Below are 22,999 nucleotides of genomic sequence, written 5' to 3'. Positions count from 1 at the left end.
AGGCCCATAGCATCCTGACACCATTAACCTTAGGGTTTGTTTAGTTAGGGCCATCTGTTCAAATGGTCAGCTAATTTCCTGGGACTGAGGCGACTTACAGGTTTTTATGTCTGTGCTTTTAAGAGTAGGGTTCAGGGGATCAACTTAGATATTTCTATCTTTCATAACTTGTGTATCACCTTTTTTTTCCCCCACAAGCATTAACTTGTGAGTTGCTGGGACACAACAAAAAAAAACCTACCGTAGAGGCTCTACGTGGGGTTCCATTCATTTCCTCATAAGGAGCTTCAATGCCATCTCCAAGGAGTTTCTCATTCCTAAGGGCCTAATACCATCACCACTGGGATGCATGGCTACTGCATGTAATCTAGGCTCCACACCATACTCATGTCTTCACTTGTCGCCCACATCTTTTTATGTCTGTCTGTGTTTTGCTCTGTGTGGCAGGACTGGCTGTAGAGTGCTGAGCATCCCCTTCAGTCCAATAGTAGGGAAAGAGCTATAGTAGCCTAGGTCGGCCAGAAGCTCGTGGAAGCCCAGCCCTTTCAGGTTCCTTACATTTTTCAGAGAAACGCCTCCAGATTAAGGACTAGCCGGCCCCTCAGGCACGGCTAATCGAGCTCCGAAAGGGAAGCAGCTGCGGATACTGTGGCTTCTGGGGCTGGCTGGCTGGTTGATTTGCTAATCTGGAGTTTAGATTTCGACAAATGCTTCGGGGGCGGCTTCCGGTATTCCCGGCTAATAGCGTTGGCCGGGCGGCGCCTGCGCACAAGATACTGCCGGCGGGGTCCCGCCCCTCTGCTAGTGGTACCGGTGTACACGCTGCTTCCGGCGGGTCTCGGCCGCGGGAACCTCCGATTGCGGCCCCAGCACTGGTTGCCAACATGGCCTCTCTCCTGGCCAAGGATGCCTATCTGCAGGACTTGGCCAAGAAGATCTGCTCGCAGTCTGGCCCTGAGCGGCAGAGGAGCAAGTGGGGTAAGGCGTCCGGCCCGAGCAGCTTTTGGGAGCGGACCCGGTCGTATGAGGCCTGCTGTCCTAGGTCGCGGCCGGACCCTCCACAAGGGATACGAGCGGGTGGCAGGAAAGGCTTTAGCTCTGGGCCCTGATGGAGTGGGAGAGAGTTAGGAAAATTACCAGACCCGAACGGGAAGAAAAACGTGCTTGCTGTTGGAAGTGTGAAGAGTTTTCTTACTGGCGTGTTTTTCAGTTCTTGTCTGTGAATGTGTCTCACGTGTTGAAAGACATGATCGGTGGAAGCAAGTCTTACATCAAAAAATTGCGGCTGGGCCTGGTTGGTAGGGAGGCGGAGAAGGACCTCGACGTCAAGGCCCGCCAGCTTGTTTGGGCTACATGATGTGTTCACCTCTGCGTGAGCAACTTCAGGAAACTCTCAGAAAGTAAAAGAAGAGGTTGGAGATACAGCTCAGTGGTTATGGGCACTTGTTATTCCTGCGTTGGACCCAGATTTGGTTCCCAGTACCTACATGGCCCTTTACAACAGTCCCCAACTCCAGTTCTAGGGGCTCTTAACACTGTCTTCTGGCCCCTAGTGGCGCCAGGGATGGTCTTGAAGCACAGACATACATACTTACAACGCTCATAGAAGTAAACTAGGCTGGGGGCTGGGGACTGGGGGTTGGGGATTGCAGTCCACATGCCTTTAACACCAGCACTTGGCAAACAAAAGTAAGATCACCGTGAATTCTAGATGGCCAGGACTGCACACTGAGACTCTTTATTTTCGCTTTTGTTTTTGAGACAGGGTTTCTCTGTGTAGCCCTGGCTGTCTTGGAACTTGCTCTGTAGACCAAGCTGTTTCTGCCTCCCAGGTGCTGGGGTTAGTGTGTGCAACCACCGCCTGGCTTAAGATCCTGTGTTAAAAATAAATATTTATTTGGTGGTGGCGCAGGCCTTTAATCCCAGCACTTGGGAGGCAGAGGCAGGCCGATTTCTGAGTTCTAGGCCAGCCTGGTCTACAGAGTGAGTTCCAGGACAGCCAGGGCTACACAGAGAAACCCTGTCCCGAAAAACCAAAAATAAATAAATAAATAAATAAATAAATGTTAGAAGGAGCTGGAGAGATGCCTCAATAGGTCTATATATCTATAGCTCTTAGGAGAGGACCAGAGTGTTCCCAGCATCCACCCCTTTTTGGACTCCACAGATAACCCATTTATGGTGCACATACTCCACATATACATGCATATGATTAAAATGTAATAAAAATAAGTTTACAAAAAGGAAAAGGAGGGTTGGAAACAATGATTTAGTGTTAGGAGAATTTGCCTAATGTGAGGCCTGTTGTATGACATCATGTGGGAAGACACACGGAAACCCACAGTTGCATGTAAACACAGTAAAGAGTTTGTTCTGGAGCCCATTTGGAACAATCATGGCCTGGAAACGTGGATTTAGGTTACCCCAAATTGCATTTTCCGAGGGAAAATATTTCTTGAAGCAGTTTCTTGAACTGCTTTACAGAACAACGAAAGCCAGGGCAAGTTTAAAATACATTAGTGTGTATATCAGGTAGGTATAGTAAGCTAAGAAAAGCTCTTTTTAGGACTAGATGCTGATGACAATGCGTCCCATCCCCCAGACAGGTTTTCTCTGTTTAGCTTTGTCCTGGAAGCCCTGTAGACCAGGCTGGCCTTGAATTTACAGAACTCCACCTCTGGAATGGATCGTTGGGATTAAAGGCGTGCTTCACCATGCCTTGTGCTGATAACATTCTTGATTTTTAGGTTGGTCTGCTAAGTTAATAGATTTCAAAAGGTTTACTATCTGTTTTTGGAGGTGAGTGAGGGATAATCTCCAGACCCGCAACATTCCAACCTCTCTTCATCTCTGCAGTTCAAAGGAGTCTGTGTGCAGACAGCTTCTTTCCAAGATATTCCATTGATAGAACCAAAGTGGTAAATGAAGTGAGCTTTATGGGGTGACTTACAGAAGTAGAAATGATTCAAAAGCAGCTTTATCACTAAAGCCTACCCCAGCATGGGTGATGGATCACAAAAGCTGGAAACCTGGAGTGCACTGCGTAACTTGCAGGCATCTCAAAAGTTGGAGAATATCTATTTTGTGTACTTCTGTTTGACTAAGTGATGCTCAGCCTTATATATGCTTGGCGAAGAAGAGGCCTAATGAGTCTCATCAGTTTCAGGGACTTCCTGAAGCCTTGGTGTTTTTTTCCTGAGTTTAAGGAGTGTCCCTCTAAGATGGAAGGCTTTACTCTGTGTAGTCCTCGCTGTGTAGACCAGACTGGCATAAAACTGAGATCCATCTGCCTTTGTCTCCTGAATGCTGGGATTAAAGGTGTGCCCCACCACACCCTGCTGGCAGGTTTTATTTAGAAGGAAGTTGCTATCCATGAGCCAAGTAAGGAGAAAGGGTCTGGCAGTTATTCTTGGAAGAGGGTGGTTATGTGTAGATAATGGGGTGATGACCACCCTGAAGCCAGACTTGGTATTCTATTCCTCATATGCATAGCTACTAGGTCAAGTAGGTGAGTATATTTTGGATTTTAAAAAAAAAATTATTTTTGCTCTTTTTGAGGCGGGATCTCATTATGTAGCCCAGCCTGGCATCAAACTTGCAGCAATTCTAGTGCCTTGGCCTGTAAATACTAAGAGATTGTGATGTATGGCCATCTGCTGCCCAGGCAGTTGGTGGCTTTAAGCTCTGGACAGGTGGTGGTGGCAGAGCCTCCTGGTTCTTTGCATCATCTTTCTTTACTAAATTGGTCAGAAGGGATTCCACTTGTTTTGCATTTCAGCCATCAGAACAAAAGGCTCAGAAGCTGCTGGACCCCCAAAAAAGAAAAGGAAGAAAACACAAAAGAAGTCTCAAAAGCAGGAACAGAAAGCTATGGAGCTCAAGACTAAACCCCTGGGCAAGAAGTCTCCCACTTCTTCTGGGGCCAAGAAACCAATGGTATCCAAACAAGAGAACTCCAGCTCCCTGGGGTCTCCTGAAGGTAAGTGGCTCCCAGATATGCATGGTCAGGGCTGGAATGGACCTAGACACAAATGTCCCCAATGCTCAGCAGTGCTAGCGGTTTTGTCCTGTGCTGCATGACAGCCAGGTGACAAGGCAGTGCCTGTTTTTCTGTGTCATAGGGACCAATCTCATAATGCAGTTGTGAGTGACCTGTTTTAAAGGAGCTTGGGTGTAGAACTTAATGGTAGCCTGTAAATCCACAAGTGGCCCTGGGAAGATAGGAGGGAAGTGATGGGAGGGCAGCTCCCTTTCAACCTAGCTTTCTTGCCTGCAGATAATAAAGGCACAGCACCTGACTCTGTCTTTGCGCTGGATTTCCTGCGACAACGGCTACATGAAAAGATCCAGCTGGCCCGGGGCCAGGTAAATGGGGAGTCTTTTTGAGCATCTGGAGTAGGCCTGTATAATATTTTCCCTCCCCACTTCTGTGTAATGTGGGGTGCGGGGCACCTCTTGACTGAGGTAGCAGGTGTACTTTGGAGTACTTCAGTCCCCAGTATTATCTGCCTCCTGGAGCTTTGAGTCCTTCAGAAGCATGGCCTCCTTTGGGGAGCTGCTTCCACTGATGCCACATGGGTAGAGAACAGCCTGAATTGTCCCTCTAAAGGTCAGTGCCCAGAAGTGAGGTGACCTGACTAGCCTTGACTCTGCTGCAAGATGCTGGCTTCCTTCCCTGTCCCCTTCTTAGGCTCTTTTCTTGAGCTTTAGCTTCTTACCCTCCAAGGATCTGCCAGTCACTGTCTCCAGGTTCCTAAGAGGTGGGGACCAAGGCTCAAGGCCCTCATCCTTCAGCACAGGCCTGGGTTGGTCAGATACACAGTGTGCTATCTGGCTGTGGCACAGACAGGGTTGCAGAGAGCACTCAACCTGTGCGTTTCATGAGTAGAAGATACAGTGGTTAGGACAGGTACTCCATCGTAGAAACCCAAGTTTTAAACTCTAGGACAGTGGATGACCATATGCAAATATGCAAGATGGTCTTCTGATATGCTGGAGGGGCCTGGGAACTGGAGCCATGAGGTTTTTTTTTTTTTTTTTACATCCCAATCCCAGCTCTCCCATTTCCTTTCTTGTCTCCCCCCCCCCCCCTTTCTCCTTTGAGAAGGGGGAGGCCCCTACTGGGTATCACCTCACTCTGACCACCAAGTCACTGTAGGACTAGGTGCATCCTTTCCCACTGAGGCCAGACAAGTAGTGCAGTTAGGGGAATGGATCCACAGGTAGGCAACAAAGTCAGAGACAGTCTGCACTCCAGTTGCTGGGGGACCTGAATGAAGATGAAGCTGCACATGTGGTACATATGTGCAGGAGCCTAGGTCCAGTTTACGCTTGCTCTTTGGTTGGTAGTTCAGTCTCTGGGAACCCCATGGGTCCAGGTTAGTTGACACTGTTGGTCTTTGTGTGGAGTCCCTATCCCCTCCTTCCATGTCCCTCAGTCTTTCCCCCATGTCCTCTATAAAACTTCCTGAGTTCCAGCTAATGTTTGGCTATGGGTCTCTGCATTTGTTTCCATCAGCTGCTGGGTGGAACCTCTCAGAATTATGGTAGGCTTCTGTCTGCAAGCATAACATAGTATTAATAGTGTCAGGGATTCGTTCTCAATTTGGGCCAGTCATTGGTTGGTCATTCTCTCAGTCTTTGCTTCATCTTTGTTCCTGTGCATCTTATAGGCAGGGCACATTTTTGGTTGAAGGTTTTGTGGGTAGGTTAGTATCTTAGAGTTTCCATTGCTGTGAAGAGACACCATGACCAAAGCAACTCTTATAAAAGACAACATGTAATTGGAGCTGGCTTATTGGTTCAGAGGTTCAGTCCGTTATCATCAAGGCGGGAGCATGGCAGTGTCCAGGTAGGTGTGGGGCTGGGGGAGCCGAAAGTTCTACATCTTTATCAAAAGGCAGACAGAAGACTGACTCCCATGTAGTTAGGAGGAGAATCTCATTGCCCACCTCCACAGTGACACTTTTTCCAATAAGGTCAAACCCCACTCCCTGCGCGAACCATATTCAAGCCACCACATTCCACTCCCTGACCCCCATAGGCTTGTTCAAACACATGAGTCTATTGGGGTGGGGGTGGGGTGCATACCCAATCATAGCATAATAAAAAATATATTTAGTCTAGCCTCCAAAGTCCCTATAGTCTAGAGCAGTCTCAACAATGTCAAAAGTCCAAAGTTCAAAGTCTCTTTTGAGATTTATCCAATCACTTAACTGTAATCCCCAAAGCAAGACAGGAAACCAGCTGGGCAAATCCCAAACTCTACATCTCCATAGCTGATGTCAAAGCAGTCTTCAGATCTCCAACTCCTTTTTCATGTTTGTTAACTGCCACCAGCTCTGCCCTCTGTAGCACTCTAGGCTCTGGCTGACTCCACTGCTGCTGCTGTTCTTAGTGATCATCCCATGGTAGTGGCATCTCAAATACGCTGGGGTCTTATTCTGCAACTGGGCTTCACCAATAGCCTCTCATAGGCTCTCTTCATGGTGCCAAGCTTCAACTTTGCAAGACCCCTTCAGTCCTGGGCCATCGGCCATCAACTGCAACTGAGGCTGTACCAGTGGCCTTCCCTGGTATCTCACAGTGCCAAGTCTCAGCTGCTCTCCATGACACCTTTATGCCTTCAGAACCAGTACTACCTGGGTGACTCTAGCATGAGGTCCAACTTTGACTCTCTGGAACATATCTTTGTGCTCTCAGAAAACACCATCATGCTTGGACCTAAGCTTAGCTGAGTGGGATCTTGCCCCCAAAGTCACCACCCACTTAATCTGTTTCTCTCCATAAACACAGGACTCAGCTCCACTTCACTTTCTGGTGCTCCTTTATTATAATGCATTCCACACATCTTGTTTCTCAGCTTGTTCCTTTTCATTAAGACGCTCTTTATAAGAGTGAACTTTAGTAACTACACAACCGGATTTATACCAGGCTGTCTTGAGACTTCCTTTATCAAAGCAGTTAATCTAAACCTCTTCACCCTAGCCTTAGACAGACTCTTTGGACAATGGCATAAAGCAGCCATGTTCTTCACCAAAATATCACAAAAACAGGCCATATACTTCTCCATTGAAACTTATTGGGCCAGAAGGCCTATACAGTTCAAGTCACCCTCAGCACCAGCATCTTTGTTATTCCTAATAGGATGTCCCATTGATCCCCACTTAAAGCATTCCATGGCTTTTCAGATCCAAAATCCCCAAATCCACATTCTTCCAAACAAAAACATGGTCAGGCCTATCACAGCAATAGTCCAGTCCCTGATACCACCTTCTGTTTTAGTTATGGTTTCTATTGCTGTGAAGAGACACCATGACCAAGGCAACTCTTATACATTTAACTGGGACTGGCTTACTACTGGTTTAGAGGTTCAGTCCATTATCAAGGCAGGAGCATGGCAGTGTCCAGGCAGGCGGCGTGGGGCTGGTGGAACCGAAAGTTGTACATCTTCATCTAAAGGCAGGCAGGAAAAGACTGACTCCCATGTGGTTAGGAGGAGGGTCTCATTGCCCACCACCACAGTGACATACTTTTTCCAACAAGGCCTTCTAACAGTGCCATTCCCTGGGCCAAGCATATTCAAACCTTCACAGTTGGTGTCCTTATTCCTCCACTGTGAGTCCTGTGGGCTGTAGGAAGTGAAGTGGCTGCTTAAGGCTCTATGTCTCCCACTGCTAGAGTCTCAGCTAGAGTCACCTGGGTAGACTTCCTGGTTCCCCAAGTCTCTGGCAAGTCCTAGAGGCTTATTTCCATTTTCTCTCTCCTGCTCTCCCCCAATATCTATTTTATTTCCCCTTCAGAGAAAGATTCAAGCATCCTCCCTTGGGCCCTTAAGTTTTGGCTTCTTTGGGGGTCTATGGAGTATAGTGTATGTGTGTATAGTGTGTTCTGTGTTTCATGGCTAATATCCACTTACAAGTTCATACATTCTATGCATGTCCTTTTGGGTCTGGGTTACCTCACTCAGGATGGTCTTTTCTAGTTCCATCTATTTGCGTGCAAAATTCATGATGTCCTTGTTTTTAATAGCTGAATAATATTCCGCTGTGTAATGAATCACATTTTCTTTATTCTTCAGTCTAGGCACATCTAGATTGTTTCTAGTTTCTGGCTATTACTCGAATAAAGTTGCTATGGACATAGTTAAGTATCCTTGTCAGATGGTAGACCATATTTTGGGTATATGCTTAGGAGTAATATAGCTGGGTCTTGAGGTAGAACTAGGCTCAGTTTTCTGAGAAATCCCCAAATTGATTTCCAGAGTGGTTGTGCAAGTTTGTACTCCCGCCAGCAATGGCAGAATGTTATCCTTGTAGAGCCAGAATTCTTAACTCGGGCTCCTCTACACACTGCTGTTATTTCCATCTGGGTAAAGGGTAACACACGTCTTGGTGAAATGTGGACACCATGGACTTGGTGTCCTGCATGAGACTTTCCCCTCATCTCAGGCACATGTCAGATAAGGGACTTTGAACTTAGAAGAACCCTAAGGAGTGAACCCTCCGTCTGTTATCTTTTACCTACAGGGTAGCACCAAGGAGTTGTCTGCTGCCACTCTAGAAAAAAGACAGAGGAGAAAGCAGGAGAGGGAACGGAAGAAGAGGAAGCGGAAGGAGCTCCGAGCAAAGCAGCAGGTTGCAGAGGATGAGAAAAAGGAGGAGCCAGTCAAGGAGCCCCCAAAAATGGCCTGCAAGGAGCTGAGGGAATCGGGGTTGATGTTTAATAAGGTGAGAGCTGTCTGGGGACGGAAGCTGTTGGTCTGTGACACTGGTGAGATTTGGGGACACTAATGTGCCTCTTCCCTGTAGGTGGAAGTAACTGAGGAGGAGCCAGCCAGTAAGGCCCAGCGCAAGAAGGAGAAGCGGCAGAGGGTGAAAGGGAACTTGACACCACTGACAGGTAGAAACTACAGGCAGCTGCTGGACCGACTGCAGGCACGGCAGGGCCGGCTGGAGGAGCTTCGTGATCAGGATGCAGCCAAGGCCCAGGAGCTGGAGGCCAAGATGAAGTGGACCAACTTGCTGTACAAGGCTGAGGGTGTGAAGATCAGGGACGATGAACGCCTGCTGCAAGAGGCCCTGAAGCGCAAAGAGAAGCGCAGGGCACAGCGGCAGCGCAAGTGGGAGAAGCGTTCGGAGCACGTGGTGGAGAAGATGCAGCAGCGACAGGATAAGCGGCGCCAGAACCTGCGCAAGAAGAAGGCAGCTCGGACTGAGCGACGGTTACAGAAGGCCCGTAAGAAGGGCCGGGTGCTGCCCCAGGACCTGGAGCGCGCAGGCCTCTCCTGAGCAGTTTGTACCTGCTAGGTTCCTGGCTCAGCACCTTCCCTCCATCTCCATCTTTGAGGGTTTGGGTGGTATGCAGTGCTAGTGCAGGTTTAGGTAACAGACTGGGTTTCCTGTGTGGGGTTGTTACAGCTCTTGTACCCCACAACCATAGTGAAATCTCTGGTATGCCAGGATGTTTCAGCAGCATCTTTAAGAACTGTGTCCTCTATTCCCTGAGAAGGATGAAGGAGATTTGTGCCCATGTCTTGTGAGGGGCGTGTCTGTGTTTGTGTGTCTGTGTGTATCTGTGTGTTCTGAGCACCCCAGGGTTGGGATAGAGGTTGGGGTGAGTCACCCTACTGACCCCTCCTGCCAACCTGTAATCCAGTGGCCATGAGAACAAAAGGCCTTGACTACTCAGTCTGTACCCACCAGTCCCTGGGAACAGAAGAGAGCCCAAGGAGTTCTTGGGAGAATCTGATCAGTCAGGTATGTCTGTGGGCCAGAGCTCCAGGGCTGTCTTTAAGGCCAGCATCCAGCTCAAAACCTAGAGTCCTTCCTGAGTCCACAGGATGTGTGCTTGGTCACTTGTGAGCTAACCAAGTGGTTGAGACTTGGGTTGGTATGTTGCCTAGTTTTATGTCAGTTTGACACAAGCTGGAGTTGTCTGAGAAGATTGGCCCGTGGGCATGTTTTTTTACTGGTGAATGGTGTGGTAGGGCCCAGTTCATTGTGGACAGTGCCACCTCTGGACTGGTGGTCCTGGGTTGTTTAAGAAAATAGACCAAGCTAGCTATGGGGAACAAGCCATTGAGTAGCACTCATCTATGGCTTTTGCTTTAGTTCCTGCCTCTAGGTTCCTGCCTTGGCTTCCCTTGGTGATGTATTGTTACCTGGAAATGTAACATGAAGTAAACCCTTTTGTCCCTCAAGTTGCTTTTGGTCATGGTGTTTTGTTTTATCACAGCAATAGAAACCCTAAGATAAGTCAATGTGCTTTTGGAAGCGAGGAGGCAGGGCAGAGCGGCTCCTGGGATGGTGGCCTGGATGAGGTTGTGAATGGAGGTGAGAGGAATGGGCACACATAGTCGCAGAACCACTCTCCCCGGTGAGAGATTTGGGTGCAGGAGTGGGTTGGTGGGGCTGGAGTACCTTTGTGATTACTAAAGGCTGAACAGAATTAAGAAATGATTGTTGTGTGTGGTCCCATTACTCAGGAGGCATAGGCAGCCAGGCCTGCATAGAGACCTGTGTAAAAAGACAAAACAATAACAACAAAAGCCAGATCTAGACAAGAGTGTGTTGGCACACTCTTGTAATCCCAGCACTGGAGAGGCTGAGGCAAGAGGAGTCTAAGTTACAGAGAGTTCCAAGCTGGCATGCTTTTGGAGAGATGCCTCTGCTGGCAAAAGCAATAACTGCAAGCCAGATAGCCCCACTTTAATTTTTGGAACCTTGCTAAAAATCTAGATGTGGTTGCGCCTATAATCCCAACAATCACTGAAATGGGAGATAAGGTAGAATTGGCATGTGAGCTCTGGCCCCGAACACAAAGTAGCAGAAAAAGGAGAGCCCCTGCATCAGCAAGATGGAAGTTGGGTACCAGCTCCTGTGAAAGTACCTAGGTATACACACACCCAACAAGCATACAAACCCAAAAGATGGTGAGATGGCTTATTGTGAGGCAGTGGGCTGTGAGAAGCAGCTGGGTGCTTGGTCGAGCATAAGCTTGGAACCCTGGACCCTTATTGGATGGCAGGAGTTCGGCTCTGCTCCCAAGCCCTGGTTCTTTTAGCCTCAGTTCTCCACAGCCCCTCCCACAGAGGGGTCTATGGCCATCAGTCAGGAGGAACAGTGCCTCAGGCTTCTCCCACATGCAGATGAGGTATCTATCTCCAAGCTTTCAGGTCAAGCCAATAGGCGTTATCTGCTGTCAGACCCTAACTCACTCTGAAACTGTATATAAGAGCTCTATTTAGGGGAAGTAAAGTGCTCAAGAATCATCCTGGTGTCCGAGTGTTTCTGTCACAAGAGCTGTAACAAACACTTGGGGAGTGTTGGGAGCCGACTTTTAGCAGAAAGCGGCTATCAGCTTTGCAGCCATCTTGAGCCATATACCCTGACCAGAGACTTGTTTTTCAACAGCCCACAACAGCTGAGCACACTCTGACAAACATCCTGTTTATCCACATATCTTGTTTTGCTGTGTAGCCCCAGCTGCATGGTGCAGGTGGTGAAGTGTCTTCTGCTGTGCTCCCCTGCTTGTGCTTATAAATACCCAGGATTTCCTTGCAAGAGGGAGACAGTAGACGAGACTTGACCACATCCTGGCTTGTCTCCATTCTTTACGTCTCTTGCCCCTGCATCCCCACTCTCTCTCTTGAGCAGAGCACTTAGCCCAAAGAGCGGGGCAGTGTGGACCTCAACATAGTGGCCCCAAAGTGTGGGCAGTGTGGTTGCCAACGGGAGAGATCTGCTCTCCCTGAACCTGCCTGGGACACCAAGCTGCCTCTTTGCCAGGGAGCCGGCTTCTTATCAAACCTCCCCGGGCCAGGGCCGGCTCAGCCGGAAGAGGCAGGTGCAGCACCTGGGAGTGACAGCAGTGAGCGAGCGAGCAGAGGCGGCAGCGGGGGCAGGCAGTCTCCCCTCCCTGCTGGTGCTCGGTGCCCTTTGGCCTGGATCTCCCGCACCAGGCCAGGCCAGAGACCGATGGACAGTGGAGACATGGGCAAAGGCAGCGGCAGAGACGGTAGCGAACCCTTCCTGCTCTCACCCTGTCCCCAGCTAGAAGATCGTCATGGGACGCCCTCCGGAACAAGGGACCCACAGCTTATGGGTAAAGTACTACCTGTGTGAGCCCAGCTACCTGAGCTCAGTCCTTAGCATCAGCAGAGGGAGGAGAACACTGGCCTTCAGACGGTGCTGTGAATGGCTCATACACACTGAAGTAAATATCTAGAGTATTGGGCAGATTCAGTTAGGCAGGTGGCTGGAGTTCTAAGGTTATGAAGGGGTGAAAATATATGCATTCTAAGATATTCTAAGAAAACAGACTTATGGGTTGAATCTGCGTGTTCTCAAAGCTTGTCCCCAGGTGGTACAAGTGCTCTGTGGGAGGTGGCCTTGTGAAAAAGGTGGTTATTATGACACGGGCCTTACTCTTTGGACTTCCTCTTCCCTTTGTGCCAGTCATCAGTCAGGTTGTGAAGTTGAGCCCACCAGTGGGATCAGACAGTTACCACCTGGGCTAGGGATAAAACAGCTTGTCCATGTTCACTCAGCCCCATTTGGGTTCTGATGCACCTGTTTTTACAGAAAGAAAAATGCTTTGTCCACTTACTTTCACTATGTGTGTTCCCTTGTGCCACAGTGGAATTATTTTCTAACTGGCTGGCAGTGGGGGAATGCTTAAGATGGGTCTTGAGGGTTGTAACCTACCTTGCTTCCATCCAGTTCTCTGCTTCCCGAACCTGTTGCTATGATGTGACCACCAGCTACCTCAAACAGCAATCCTGCCTCAGTTTTCTGGATTACAGGTATCCTTTGTCATGTCTGGCAAAACAACCAGCAAAAACTTAAGAGCCCACAACTAGGGTTGAAGAAATGGTGTCAGTGTTCTGAGTCTCAGGAGTTGATTGGAGAGACACTGCAGGATGTTGAGGCCTTGCTGGGAGCAGGGAGATTCAGCCTCTGGATGGAATCTCAAACAGCCTCACAAAAGCTTATTTGTTAATTGCTCACAAAAGTTTGTTTTTTGGGTAAAACAAGTTCCTCATACCAGTGCCACTAATCTAATCATACCCCAGTGACCTTACCTTACTCCTTACGCACTGTTTGCAGTACTCAATAATGCAAGGTGTTCTGGGTGTGCCAGGACTATCTTGTGACCAAAGTAATCCAAAGTCTGTTAAGCTCCCTCAGAAAAACAACTCTGTAAATTACAGAGAACAGTTTCCCACAAAGTTTTCTTCAAGGTGTAAGTACTTATAGAAAATAATATTCATTCCGATATTTACTCTAGAGACAGTGAAAAACTATTTCATTTTAATGTTTACCTTACACACAGTGAGTGATTCTACTAGAAGTCTTTCTGTAAATGGCTCTTTGTTTAAGATCATCTATTTTTGCAGAGGACCTGGGGTTTGGTTATCAGTACCCACATGGTGGCTCACAACTGTAGCTCCATTCTGGGGAATCCTACACCCCATCTGGGGTCTAAGGCTACCACACACATACATGCTACATAGACATGTAAGCAGGCAGCAAACAAATAACTCATAACTAATACACTCTTGTGTAAGGCTATTATGTATTATTTAATAATATGGCTATTATTGCTGATACAGTAAAAGTCCTCCTGGCCCTATTTGAGGAGTGGGAGATGTTTCTTTCAACGGGCTTTTGATATGTACCCTCAGTTGGTTGTGAACTTTGCTTAGAGTGCTGGGACTGTGTGCTACAGTGCCTGAGTCCTTCTTTGTGTTTCTTTTGGTTTCATAATCCATTCCACAAAAGGAGGAAGTGCAGGCAGGAAAAACCAGAGTCAAGCCGGGCGGCGCACGCCTTTAATCCCAGCACTTGGGAGGCAGAGGCAGGCGGATTTCTGAGTTCGAGGCCAGCCTGGTCTACAGAGTGAGTTCCAGGACAGCCAGGACTACACGGAGAAACCCTGTCTCGAAAAACCAAAAAAAAAAACAAAAACAAAAAAACCAGAGTCAAGGAAGCTCTGTGTGTACGTGTGTGTGTGTGTGTACGTGTGTATACACGTATGTGCACGCGCACGTGTAGCATGGAGCATCTGAAAGGTACATTTTGTAATGATCTCCAGACAACAGCAGCTAAAAGTAAGAATGCACTTTCTTGGGTCTGGCATTGATAGTGCACACCTGTAGACTGGTCTGACTTCAAACTCAAGTCAGTTTGCCTGTCTTCTAAATGCCGGAGTTAAAGGTGTGCACCAACCTGGCCTAATGATTAATTAACTCATTAAAAAAATTCTAGGTGTTTGTTTATGCTTATTTTTTAAAATTAAAGTATAATTGCATCATCCCCTCCCTTCTTCAACTTATGGCCTTTATTTCTTTGTTTCACGTGCTTAGATGTATGTGTTTATTCTAAATATATAAGTACAACCTGCTCAGTCTGTACAGTGTTAATTGTATGACTGACTGCTTGGTATTGAAAATCCAATTTGGGAGCTCTTTTTTGAGGAAAACTGTCTTCTGCTCTCGGCCTTCCTTACCTGCATTTAAGGCCTGCCAGGAGACTCCCTTTTCTGTGTTAGCGTTTCTATTGCTCTCATCCTGATCTTGTTGATGTGACTTAATGGGTGGAGCTAGAACTAGGAGATAAACCCTCACCACAGACCTCCTGTTCTAACTCTAACTTCGTTTTCCTCTTCCTTTTCTGCTGTGATCCCCAAGCCTTAGGTCAGGAACTGTGTTGTAGATGTAGCTGGGCACCATGTGGTTACTTGTTCTCTGCAGTTGCCATCAGTTGTGGCTTTTTTGTTCCAGTCTCTTGTCTATAAGGAGATGTTTCCATGATGAGTTATTTTTATTGTTATTTTTGTTTGGTTGTTTTTTTGAAGATCTATTTTTATTATATATGAGTGTTTTGCCTGCATTTAAGTACACTGTGTGCATGCCTGGCGCCTGTGGAGGCCAGAGGAGAGTGCCAGATCCCTTATACTGGTTGTGAGTTGCCTTATAGGCAGGTACTGGGAGCTGAGCCCCATCCTCTGAATAAAAGCAAGTGTCCTACCACTGAGCCTTTTTTTCATTCTTAATAATTAACTCTTGGATGTCTTCGTTTTAGCTAGGAGGGGATTAAGATAACCTCTTTAAAAAAATCAGTTTTCTGATGGGGAATGGGTAATTTTACTGTTCCTATGTTTTGCATGGTTGTTTCTTACCCTGCTCTGTGCTGGCTTACTTACACTTTGGCAGCATTCTTCAAGTGCCAAATCCTCTAATGACACTTCAGTTGTAGTTTTAAGAAAGTTCACCAGTGACCTTCTAGTTGGCTCGCCAATGCTGCTGCTGCTGCTGCTGCAGGTGGTGAATGGCAGGGAAGGCACAAAGACCAGAAGACCACACTGGGGGTCTCACCATGATAAGGGTACTTCAGAGGTGAGGTACAGCAGAGAACTCGGGGGTGGGGATGGGGTTATAGATTAATACATTAAAAGTACACTTGAGAGACTGAGAGAGGGGAGAGCGGGGAGAGATGAACAGGGGAGAGGGAAAAGTGTTGAGGAGAGCGAGTGGGGAGAAGAGAGAGAGAACACCTCAGAGTCAGCATCAACCAGGATTTTGGATAGCTCTGTCATATGGGCAGCCTTCAAGACAGAGGATTCATGAGCTAAGATTGAGGAAAGGCAGAGAATTGAGAAATTTTTTATTTTAATTAGTTAACTTATATTGCAGATACTTCTTCCCATCCCTTCCCTCGTCCTCTGAGAGGGTGGGTCTCCACCTGAGTATCCCCTGACCCTGGCATACCAAGTCTCTGCTAGATTAGGCATAAGAGAGATTTTTTTCTTTTTTAAAATTTTATTTATTTATTTTATGTCTGTGAGTACACTGTAGCTGTCTTCAGACACACCAGAAGAGGGCATCGGATCCCATTACAGATGGTTGTGAGCCACCATGTCATTGCTGGGAATTGAAATCAGGACCTCTGGAAGAGCAGTCAGTGCTCTTAACTACTGAGCCATCCCTCTAGTCCCTGGAATTTTTTCCTAAGATTCTTTCCTGTCTTCATATAGAATTTTTCAGATGTGTCACTGTCAGGTGCATGATGGGGCCACCTCACTAGACTAATTGTATGGAGATGCCATCATGACAAAGCAGAAACAAAGGGTTGTTGTGGCAGTTGACCGGTTGTTGTGGCAGTTGACCGGTTGTTGTGGCAGTTGACCGGTTGTTGTGGCAGTTGACCGGTTGTTGTGGCAGTTGACCGTGTTTGTCCCGATTGGTTTCTATTAGTCTTGTGTCTTTACTGTTAATGGAGATTTAGGGCTCAGCTCTCTGTCCTAACCCATTACAGAGATGAGTCCTGATGAAGAGTAGAGAGGAGATCTAGTCAGTGCAGCCACATTTGGAAGGGCACAGGTAAAAGAATCAGTGATCCCCAAGCCCTTCCTAAGGGTAATCATCATGAGGTTTGGTTTTGAGTCAATGACACAGTTAAGCCACACTGACCAAGGTGTAGTAGTCCCTCCCAACATTATCTCAGCTCCAGTCATGGAAGAATCTGATGAATTGTTACTTTGTTGACTGCCATTTCCCCCTGAGTGGATTCTACAAGATGATTATTTCTGTTCTAGAGTAACTGTACCCCTCTGGGGCTTTGGTGGGATTTATCTAGTGAGGGTTTGTACTTCCTGGAATCCAAACTCCAAAGGGAAAGGTTAAAGACAACTTATGCCAGGCGTGGTGGTGCAGACCTTTAATTCTAGCATGCAGAGGCGGGCAGAATTCTCTGAATTCAGGAGAAGCCTGGTCTACACAGTGAGTTTTAGAACAGGCAGGGCTATGTAGAGACCCTGTCTCAAAAAACAAACAAATGAACATACACCACCACCCAAAAAAAAAAAAAAAAAAAAAAAAAAACCAAAACCCAAAACAACAACAAAAAACCCAACAAACAAACCCCCAAACTCAAAACAAACAAAGTGTCTGTATGCCTTCAGTGCAGGTGAGGGAGACAGACATTAAGACAGCAGTGGGGCTAGGAACTTCATCTTGTGTTCAGTGCCTTGTGTGCTCAAGAACGCTCAGCACGTCTACAAAAATGCACACATTTGGTTCAGGACTGTTCAATCAGTTGCACGGTGCTGGGGCAACAGAGCTCTGAGGTGATGGCCACCAGCCACCTCACAGGTCATTTTTCCTCATATGCCTATTGTCACAGTCAGTCTTCAACTTGATACTGTAAGAAGTAGAAATGAAATATTCTGCTTTCCCATCAGGGAGAACTTTGACTTTAAAGTGTCAAGTAGGGCTTTTAAGGACTGGCATCTTTGTCTCAGGTTCACTCTTCCTTGAGGGGCCTGCCATCTCAAAAAGTTGTGAATTCTAGACAGGTTCCTAACCCAACATTGATCTAAGATCAACGAATGTGTGCAAGGTTTCATCCTGTTCTCAAGAATTACACTTTGCTTAATTGTACTACTTTTAAGTTTTTGTGTTTTTGCAAATCATGTGAGAATTTGAGGTCAAACTCTTATTCGTAGTGAAGAACAGGACTCCATTTGTATTAGTAATAAAAAGACTCAATGCCCAGCAGTGGTGGATCACATCTTTAATCTCAGCACTAGGGATGCACAGGCAGAGGCAGGCGGATCTCTGAGTCTGAGGCTAAGAGCAAGTTCCAGGATAGCCTGGGATACACCAAAAACCAAAGCAAACAAACAAAACTAGTAGAACTTTCTCTATACATGGTTAGCTGTGGCTTGAGACAGGCAGGCACGGCACCCTTCTTTTGAAGAGCATTTACTTAGCTGAAGTCTTTGGTCATTTCCCTGAAATACAAGATCCTTTGGTAAATGTTGGAACATAGTCTATTAGCTTGGTGAGCAGAATTTTGATTTCTTTTTGTCTTATTTATTCACTTTTTTTTTTTTTTACACTCCGGATTTTATTACCCCCACCCCATCCACCTTGTTCCACATCCCATACCTCCTCCCCACACCCCTGTCTCCATGAGGATGTCCCCACCGCTTGCTCCCCACCCAACCAGACCTCTAAACTCCCTGGGGCCTCCAGTCTCTTGAGGGTTAGGTGTATCTTCTCTGACTGAAGCCAGACCCAGCAGTCCTCTGCTGTATATGTTGTATATGTATATGTTGTATATGCTGTATATGTGTATATGTTGGGGGCCTCATATCAGCTGGTGTAGTATGCTGCCTTGTTAGTGGTCCAGTGTTTGAGAGATCTTGGGGATCCAGGTTAATTGAGACTGCTGGTCCTCCTACAGGGTCGCCCTCCTCCTCAGCTTCTGCCAGCCTTTCCCTAATTCAACCACAGGGGTCAGCAGCTTCTGTCCATTGGGTGGGTGCAAATATCTACATATGACTCTTTAAGCTACTTGTTGGGTTTTTTGGAGTGTGGTCATGATAGATTCCTTTGTGAATACTCCATAGCCTCAGTAATAGTGTCAGGCCTTGGGACCTCTCCTTGAGCAGGATCCCACTTTGGGCCTGTCACTGGACTTTTTTTTTTTTTTTTAATTTGATATTTTATGTATTTACATTTCAGATGTTATCCCCTTTCCCCATTCTTCACCCCTCCCAATTAATCCCTTAACCCCTCCCTTCTCCTCCTTTTTTGCCTTTATATTGTTTAAATTACATGCAGGTATTAAGGTCAGTTCTAGGCTGAGGAACTAGCAATACAATAGATGCAAATAGTCAAGGAACAAGCAAGACAATAAACCCAGATAGTCAACGAACACGCATGACAATAAATAGAGTCTTGTGATCACCATTTTTAAGGACTTATCAGGATGACCAAAATATTTGAGCCTACTTCCCTGTCCTAGCCAAAAGTCATTTTCATGCCTGAAGCCTACTTTTTTGTTCTAGCTTAAGATTTAGATTCCTACCTGAAAGTTCATCTTTGTTCTAGCCTAGGATTTAGATTTCTGCATGAAATTACTTCTTTGTTCTAGCCTAATGTCAGATTCCTGCTTGCAGTCCATTTCCTTGTCCTTGGCCAATGTCAGATTCCTGCTAGGCAGCCCCAGAAGCTCTCCACATCTCTCCCTTTTTATTGCATAAACCAGACTGAGCTTGTTTTAGGTCAGTCTGACAAGAAAGCCTTCCTTACCTGTCATGGAATATGCATTATCATAATCAATGCACTTCTGTCTAAGGTTGGTAAGGCTCTGTGCAGAATCTTACCCTTCCTTGGCTTGCCAGCCTGTTAAATTAATAACTCTCTCTGAGGGTCCATTTTCAGTTTCAAATCATGTACTTTGGTTGCCGACCTGTTTACATAGTTAGAGCAAGCTATAACACAATGGGAATAAAAGTATTCCCAGGACAAAAAGGGCTAGCATGATCAAGCTATATATGCCATTCCTGAGGTTTGACCAAAATGGAAATACTGACCTCAGGCCATGGATAATTTTACTGGCATTATCTGCAGCATCAATGCTCAACAGAGCAGCATTCTTTAAATTCATAATCTCACTATGCAAAGTTAAAACACCCAGAGAGGTGTTAGGATTATGCCAAATACCCTACAAGTGTCTTTAAACTTTTTTCTAATTATATAACAGTCATTGTAAATTTTAGAAGTAATACTACTCCAGTGGTATTTGTCATGACACTTGAGATGACTCCTAACTCTTGAACCCTGAACTTCCTTCAGATAATTTAAATAGGATATAGAGCATCAATTTATTGTTCCAGACACTTATATAAATCCTTTTGTGTACTCACTACATTAGTAACATTTTTTTGCTAGATGGTTAACAAAAATAGTTGTCTTAACTCCTTGTGTCAAAGCTATTACAGAAGCAGTGGTGCTTGCAATTAATTGAATTAAAGCTGTTATACAAGCAATAATCAAGCCTGTTCCCCTCTTGCTCCTGCTTAAAGCCTAGCTCATTTCTTTCAGCACTTTCAAGCTTTTTTCAGATAATTAAGGTTTTCTAATACTCAGGGCAGTAAGACAAAAGCTGGTTGATAGACCCCTGTAACAGACATGACAGGTTTCAACACACTAACACGATTAGAAAATATACAGTCAATATAACTTACAATAAGTACTGTAGAAGAGACAAAACCAATTTTAGCTTGACAATTAAAAGAGCCTTAAGACATGCACTAACCCTTGTTTGAAATCCAGATCCTGTCCCAACTTTATCTCTTGCTATCATAATATCATAGAGAACTGCAGCTAACTTCCAAATATATCTCTGAAAATGTCCAGATCCAGCCTTTCAAAGGAAGACTGTTATTTCCAATATTGGATTGATTTCTAGATTGAGTTGGAATAACTGGTCACCTTTAAGAAAAATACAAGAGTCATTATACTTTCTCTTTTTGATTCTCTATCCCACAAGGTGTAAAATCTTGAGGCAAGGCAGCTTGTCACATCTGGGATATAGGCAAGTAAAGGTGGCTCAGGAACATATGTCCAATACAGCTTCCCAGTCACCCTTGTCAGGGCACTCAGCAAGCTCACAGGTCAGCATCATTCTTTGTCTCAGCAACAGCATGTCTCACTAATCATTCTGGCAGCCACCATGTTTCTATAGCATCCTGCAGAAAAAACCACAAACATGCCCTCTTCCCCATATTAGATACCTGGTTGGGATCATGCCATATGCCTGTAAGTGGATTCTTCCTTTTCACCTAGGCATAAGTATGCCTAGTTGAAGGGTTCCATAGACACTCAGCAGAAAGTTCCTTGGCATCCATTTTTTTTTTAAATTTAAAATAAAAAGAGTATGATTTAAATAAATTTGTGGTGTTCAGGTATATACCTCCCCCTTTTTTATTCATGAAGATGTTGTTTTAAAGTTCTATGGGCTCCATCCACAATACCTTGTCCTTGAGGATTATAAGGAATCCCCATAATAAATTGTTGACAGAATGTCTCAACTGCTCAACTACAATTACCTGTTTTTTTATTGGATATTTTATTTATTTACCTTTCAAATGTTATTCCCTCTCCCATTCCTCCTCAAAACCCCTTATCCCATCCCCCCTCCTCCTACTTCTATGAGGGTGTGTCCCACCTATCCACCAGTTCCTGCTGCCCTGCTCTTGAATTCCCAACACTAGGGCATCTAGACTTTCAGGGACCACTGATGCTTGAAAAGGCCATCCTCAACTACTTACACAGGTCTGGTTGAGTATTTTGTTACTCCTAAGAAGGACCAAAGCACCCACACTTTAGTCTTCCTTCTTCTTGAGCTTCATGTGGTCTATGCCTTGTATCTTAGGTATTGTGACCTTTTGGGCTAATATCCACTTATCAGTGAGTGCATACCGTATGTGTTCTTTTGTGATTGGGTTACCTCACTCAGGATATTTTTTAGTTCCATCCATTTGCCTAAGAATTTTATGAACTCACTGCTTTTAATAGCTGAGTAGTACTCAATTGTGTAAATGTACCACATTTTCTGTATCCATTCCTCTGTTGAAGGACACCTGGGTTCTTTCCAGCTTCTGACTATTATAAATAAGTCTGCTATGAACATAGTGGAGAATGTGTCCCTGTTGTATGTTGGAGCATCTTTTGAGTATATGCCCAGGAGTGGTATAGCTGGGTCCTCAGGTAATACTACGTTCAGCTTTCTGAGGAACTGCCAGACTGCTTTCCATAATGGTTGTACCAGCTTACAAACCCACCAACAGTGGAGGAGTGTTCCTTTTTCTCCACATCCTCACCAGCATCTGCTGTCACCTGTGTTTTTTTGAAAACTCTTGAGTGGTTTCTTTTTTTTCTTTTTTTTATTGGATATTTTATTTACGTTTCAGATGCCATCCCCTTTCCCCATCCCCCCCCCGAAAACCCCTATCCCATGCCCCCTTTTTCTTTTCGCTTTTATACACTTTTAAAAAATGTTAATCAAAGGCTTTATAAGTTTGGTAATGTTCAATCAGAAGTTTAACCTAATACCCAGCCTAGATATATCAACTATCTTTGACTGGTGGAGACACATGAACAACTGCCTAACTGCCTCCATATCCCCCACCTTTCTCCCTCTTTTTCTCTCTTTCTCTCTCTCATCACCTAGCTTCTCCTCTCCTTCTCCTCCTCTCCTTACTCCTTCTCTTTCTCTTGGTAACCCCCCCTCCCACCTTAGCTCCTCCTACATATCACCCTTCCTGTTTAAAAAAAAAATCTCAAAATACAATTAGAGCATAATTATGCCAGTTTGTACCAGTGAGGTACAAGATAGTCCTAATACCCAGTCCATCATTTTGTTGACTAACCAGAACCTCTGTCATCTATCCTAACTAAAACACTTAGTTCTGAACCTGGCTTTTTTGTCACCTATGTTTTTGATCTTAGCCATTCTGACTGGTGTGAGATGGAATCTCATCGTTGTTTTGATTTGCATTTCCCTGATGACTAAGGATGTTGAACACTTCTTTAGGTGCTTCTCAGCCATTTGACTTTCCTCAGTTGAGAATTCTTTGTTTAGTTCTGTACCCCATTTTTAAATCAGGTTATTTGATTTTCTAGAGTCTAATTTCTTCAGTTCTTTGTATACCTTGGATATTAGCCCCTTTCAGATGTAGGATTGGTAAAGATCTTTTCCCAATCTGTTGGTTACAGCTTTGTCCTATTGACAGTGTCCTTTGTTTTACAGAAGCTCTGCAGTTTTATGAGGTTCCATTTGTCAATTCTTGATCTTAGAGCATAAGCCATTGGTGTTCTGTTCAGGAACTTTTCCCCTGTGCCCAAGTATTTAAGGTTTTTCCCCACCTTCTCTTCTATTAGTTTCAATGTATCTGGTTTTATGTGGAGGTCCTTGATCCAGTTGGACTTGAGCTTTGTACAAGGAGATAAGTATGGATCAATTTGCATTTTTCTACTTACTGACCTCTAGTTGAACCAACACCACTTGTTGAAAATGCTGTCCTTTATCCACTGGATGGCTTTAGCTCCTTTGTCAAAGGTCAAGTGACTGACTATAGGTGGGTTTGTGGAAAGATATTGTGTAAATTTGGTTTTGTCATGGAGTATCTTGGTTTCTCCATC

The 22,999-nt window shown here is 45.5% G+C and overlaps 2 protein-coding genes across 2 annotated transcripts in view; both read left to right on the top strand.

Moving 5' to 3' along the window:
• The first annotated feature begins 780 nt into the window (after positions 1–780).
• Surf6 (surfeit 6) lies at positions 781–10,201 on the top strand. Its single transcript, XM_034496530.2, has 5 exons — positions 781–978; positions 3,779–3,979; positions 4,277–4,365; positions 8,529–8,729; positions 8,811–10,201. The coding sequence occupies exons 1-5, from the start codon at positions 885–887 to the stop codon at positions 9,288–9,290; spliced, it is 1,065 nt and encodes a 354-aa protein (XP_034352421.1). The 5' UTR covers positions 781–884; the 3' UTR covers positions 9,291–10,201.
• Positions 10,202–10,345: 144 nt separating this feature from the next.
• The window catches only part of LOC117703701 (histo-blood group ABO system transferase 2), a 57,390-nt gene continuing 44,736 nt past the window's right edge, over positions 10,346–22,999 (top strand). Inside the window, exon 1 of the mRNA XM_076928321.1 lies at positions 10,346–12,105. Coding sequence (XP_076784436.1) covers positions 11,979–12,105 — 127 coding nt within the window. The 5' untranslated portion in view covers positions 10,346–11,978. The remainder of the gene's footprint in view (positions 12,106–22,999) is intronic.

This window comes from Arvicanthis niloticus, chromosome 2, assembly GCF_011762505.2.
Source record: "Arvicanthis niloticus isolate mArvNil1 chromosome 2, mArvNil1.pat.X, whole genome shotgun sequence".
Classification (NCBI taxonomy): Eukaryota; Metazoa; Chordata; class Mammalia; order Rodentia; family Muridae; genus Arvicanthis; species Arvicanthis niloticus.
This window is presented reverse-complemented; position numbering and strand designations above follow the sequence as displayed.

What these genes read in the sequence shown, in the direction of transcription:
- Surf6 (XM_034496530.2), top strand. Translation starts at nt 885, where the DNA reads ATGGCCTCTCTCCTGGCCAAGGATGCCTATCTGCAGGACTTGGCCAAG. An exon ending in GCGGCAGAGGAGCAAGTGGG is followed by an intron (nt 979 to 3,778) that starts GTAAGGCGTCCG and finishes TTTGCATTTCAG; the next exon opens with CCATCAGAACAAAAGGCTCA. An exon ending in CTCCCTGGGGTCTCCTGAAG is followed by an intron (nt 3,980 to 4,276) that starts GTAAGTGGCTCC and finishes TCTTGCCTGCAG; the next exon opens with ATAATAAAGGCACAGCACCT.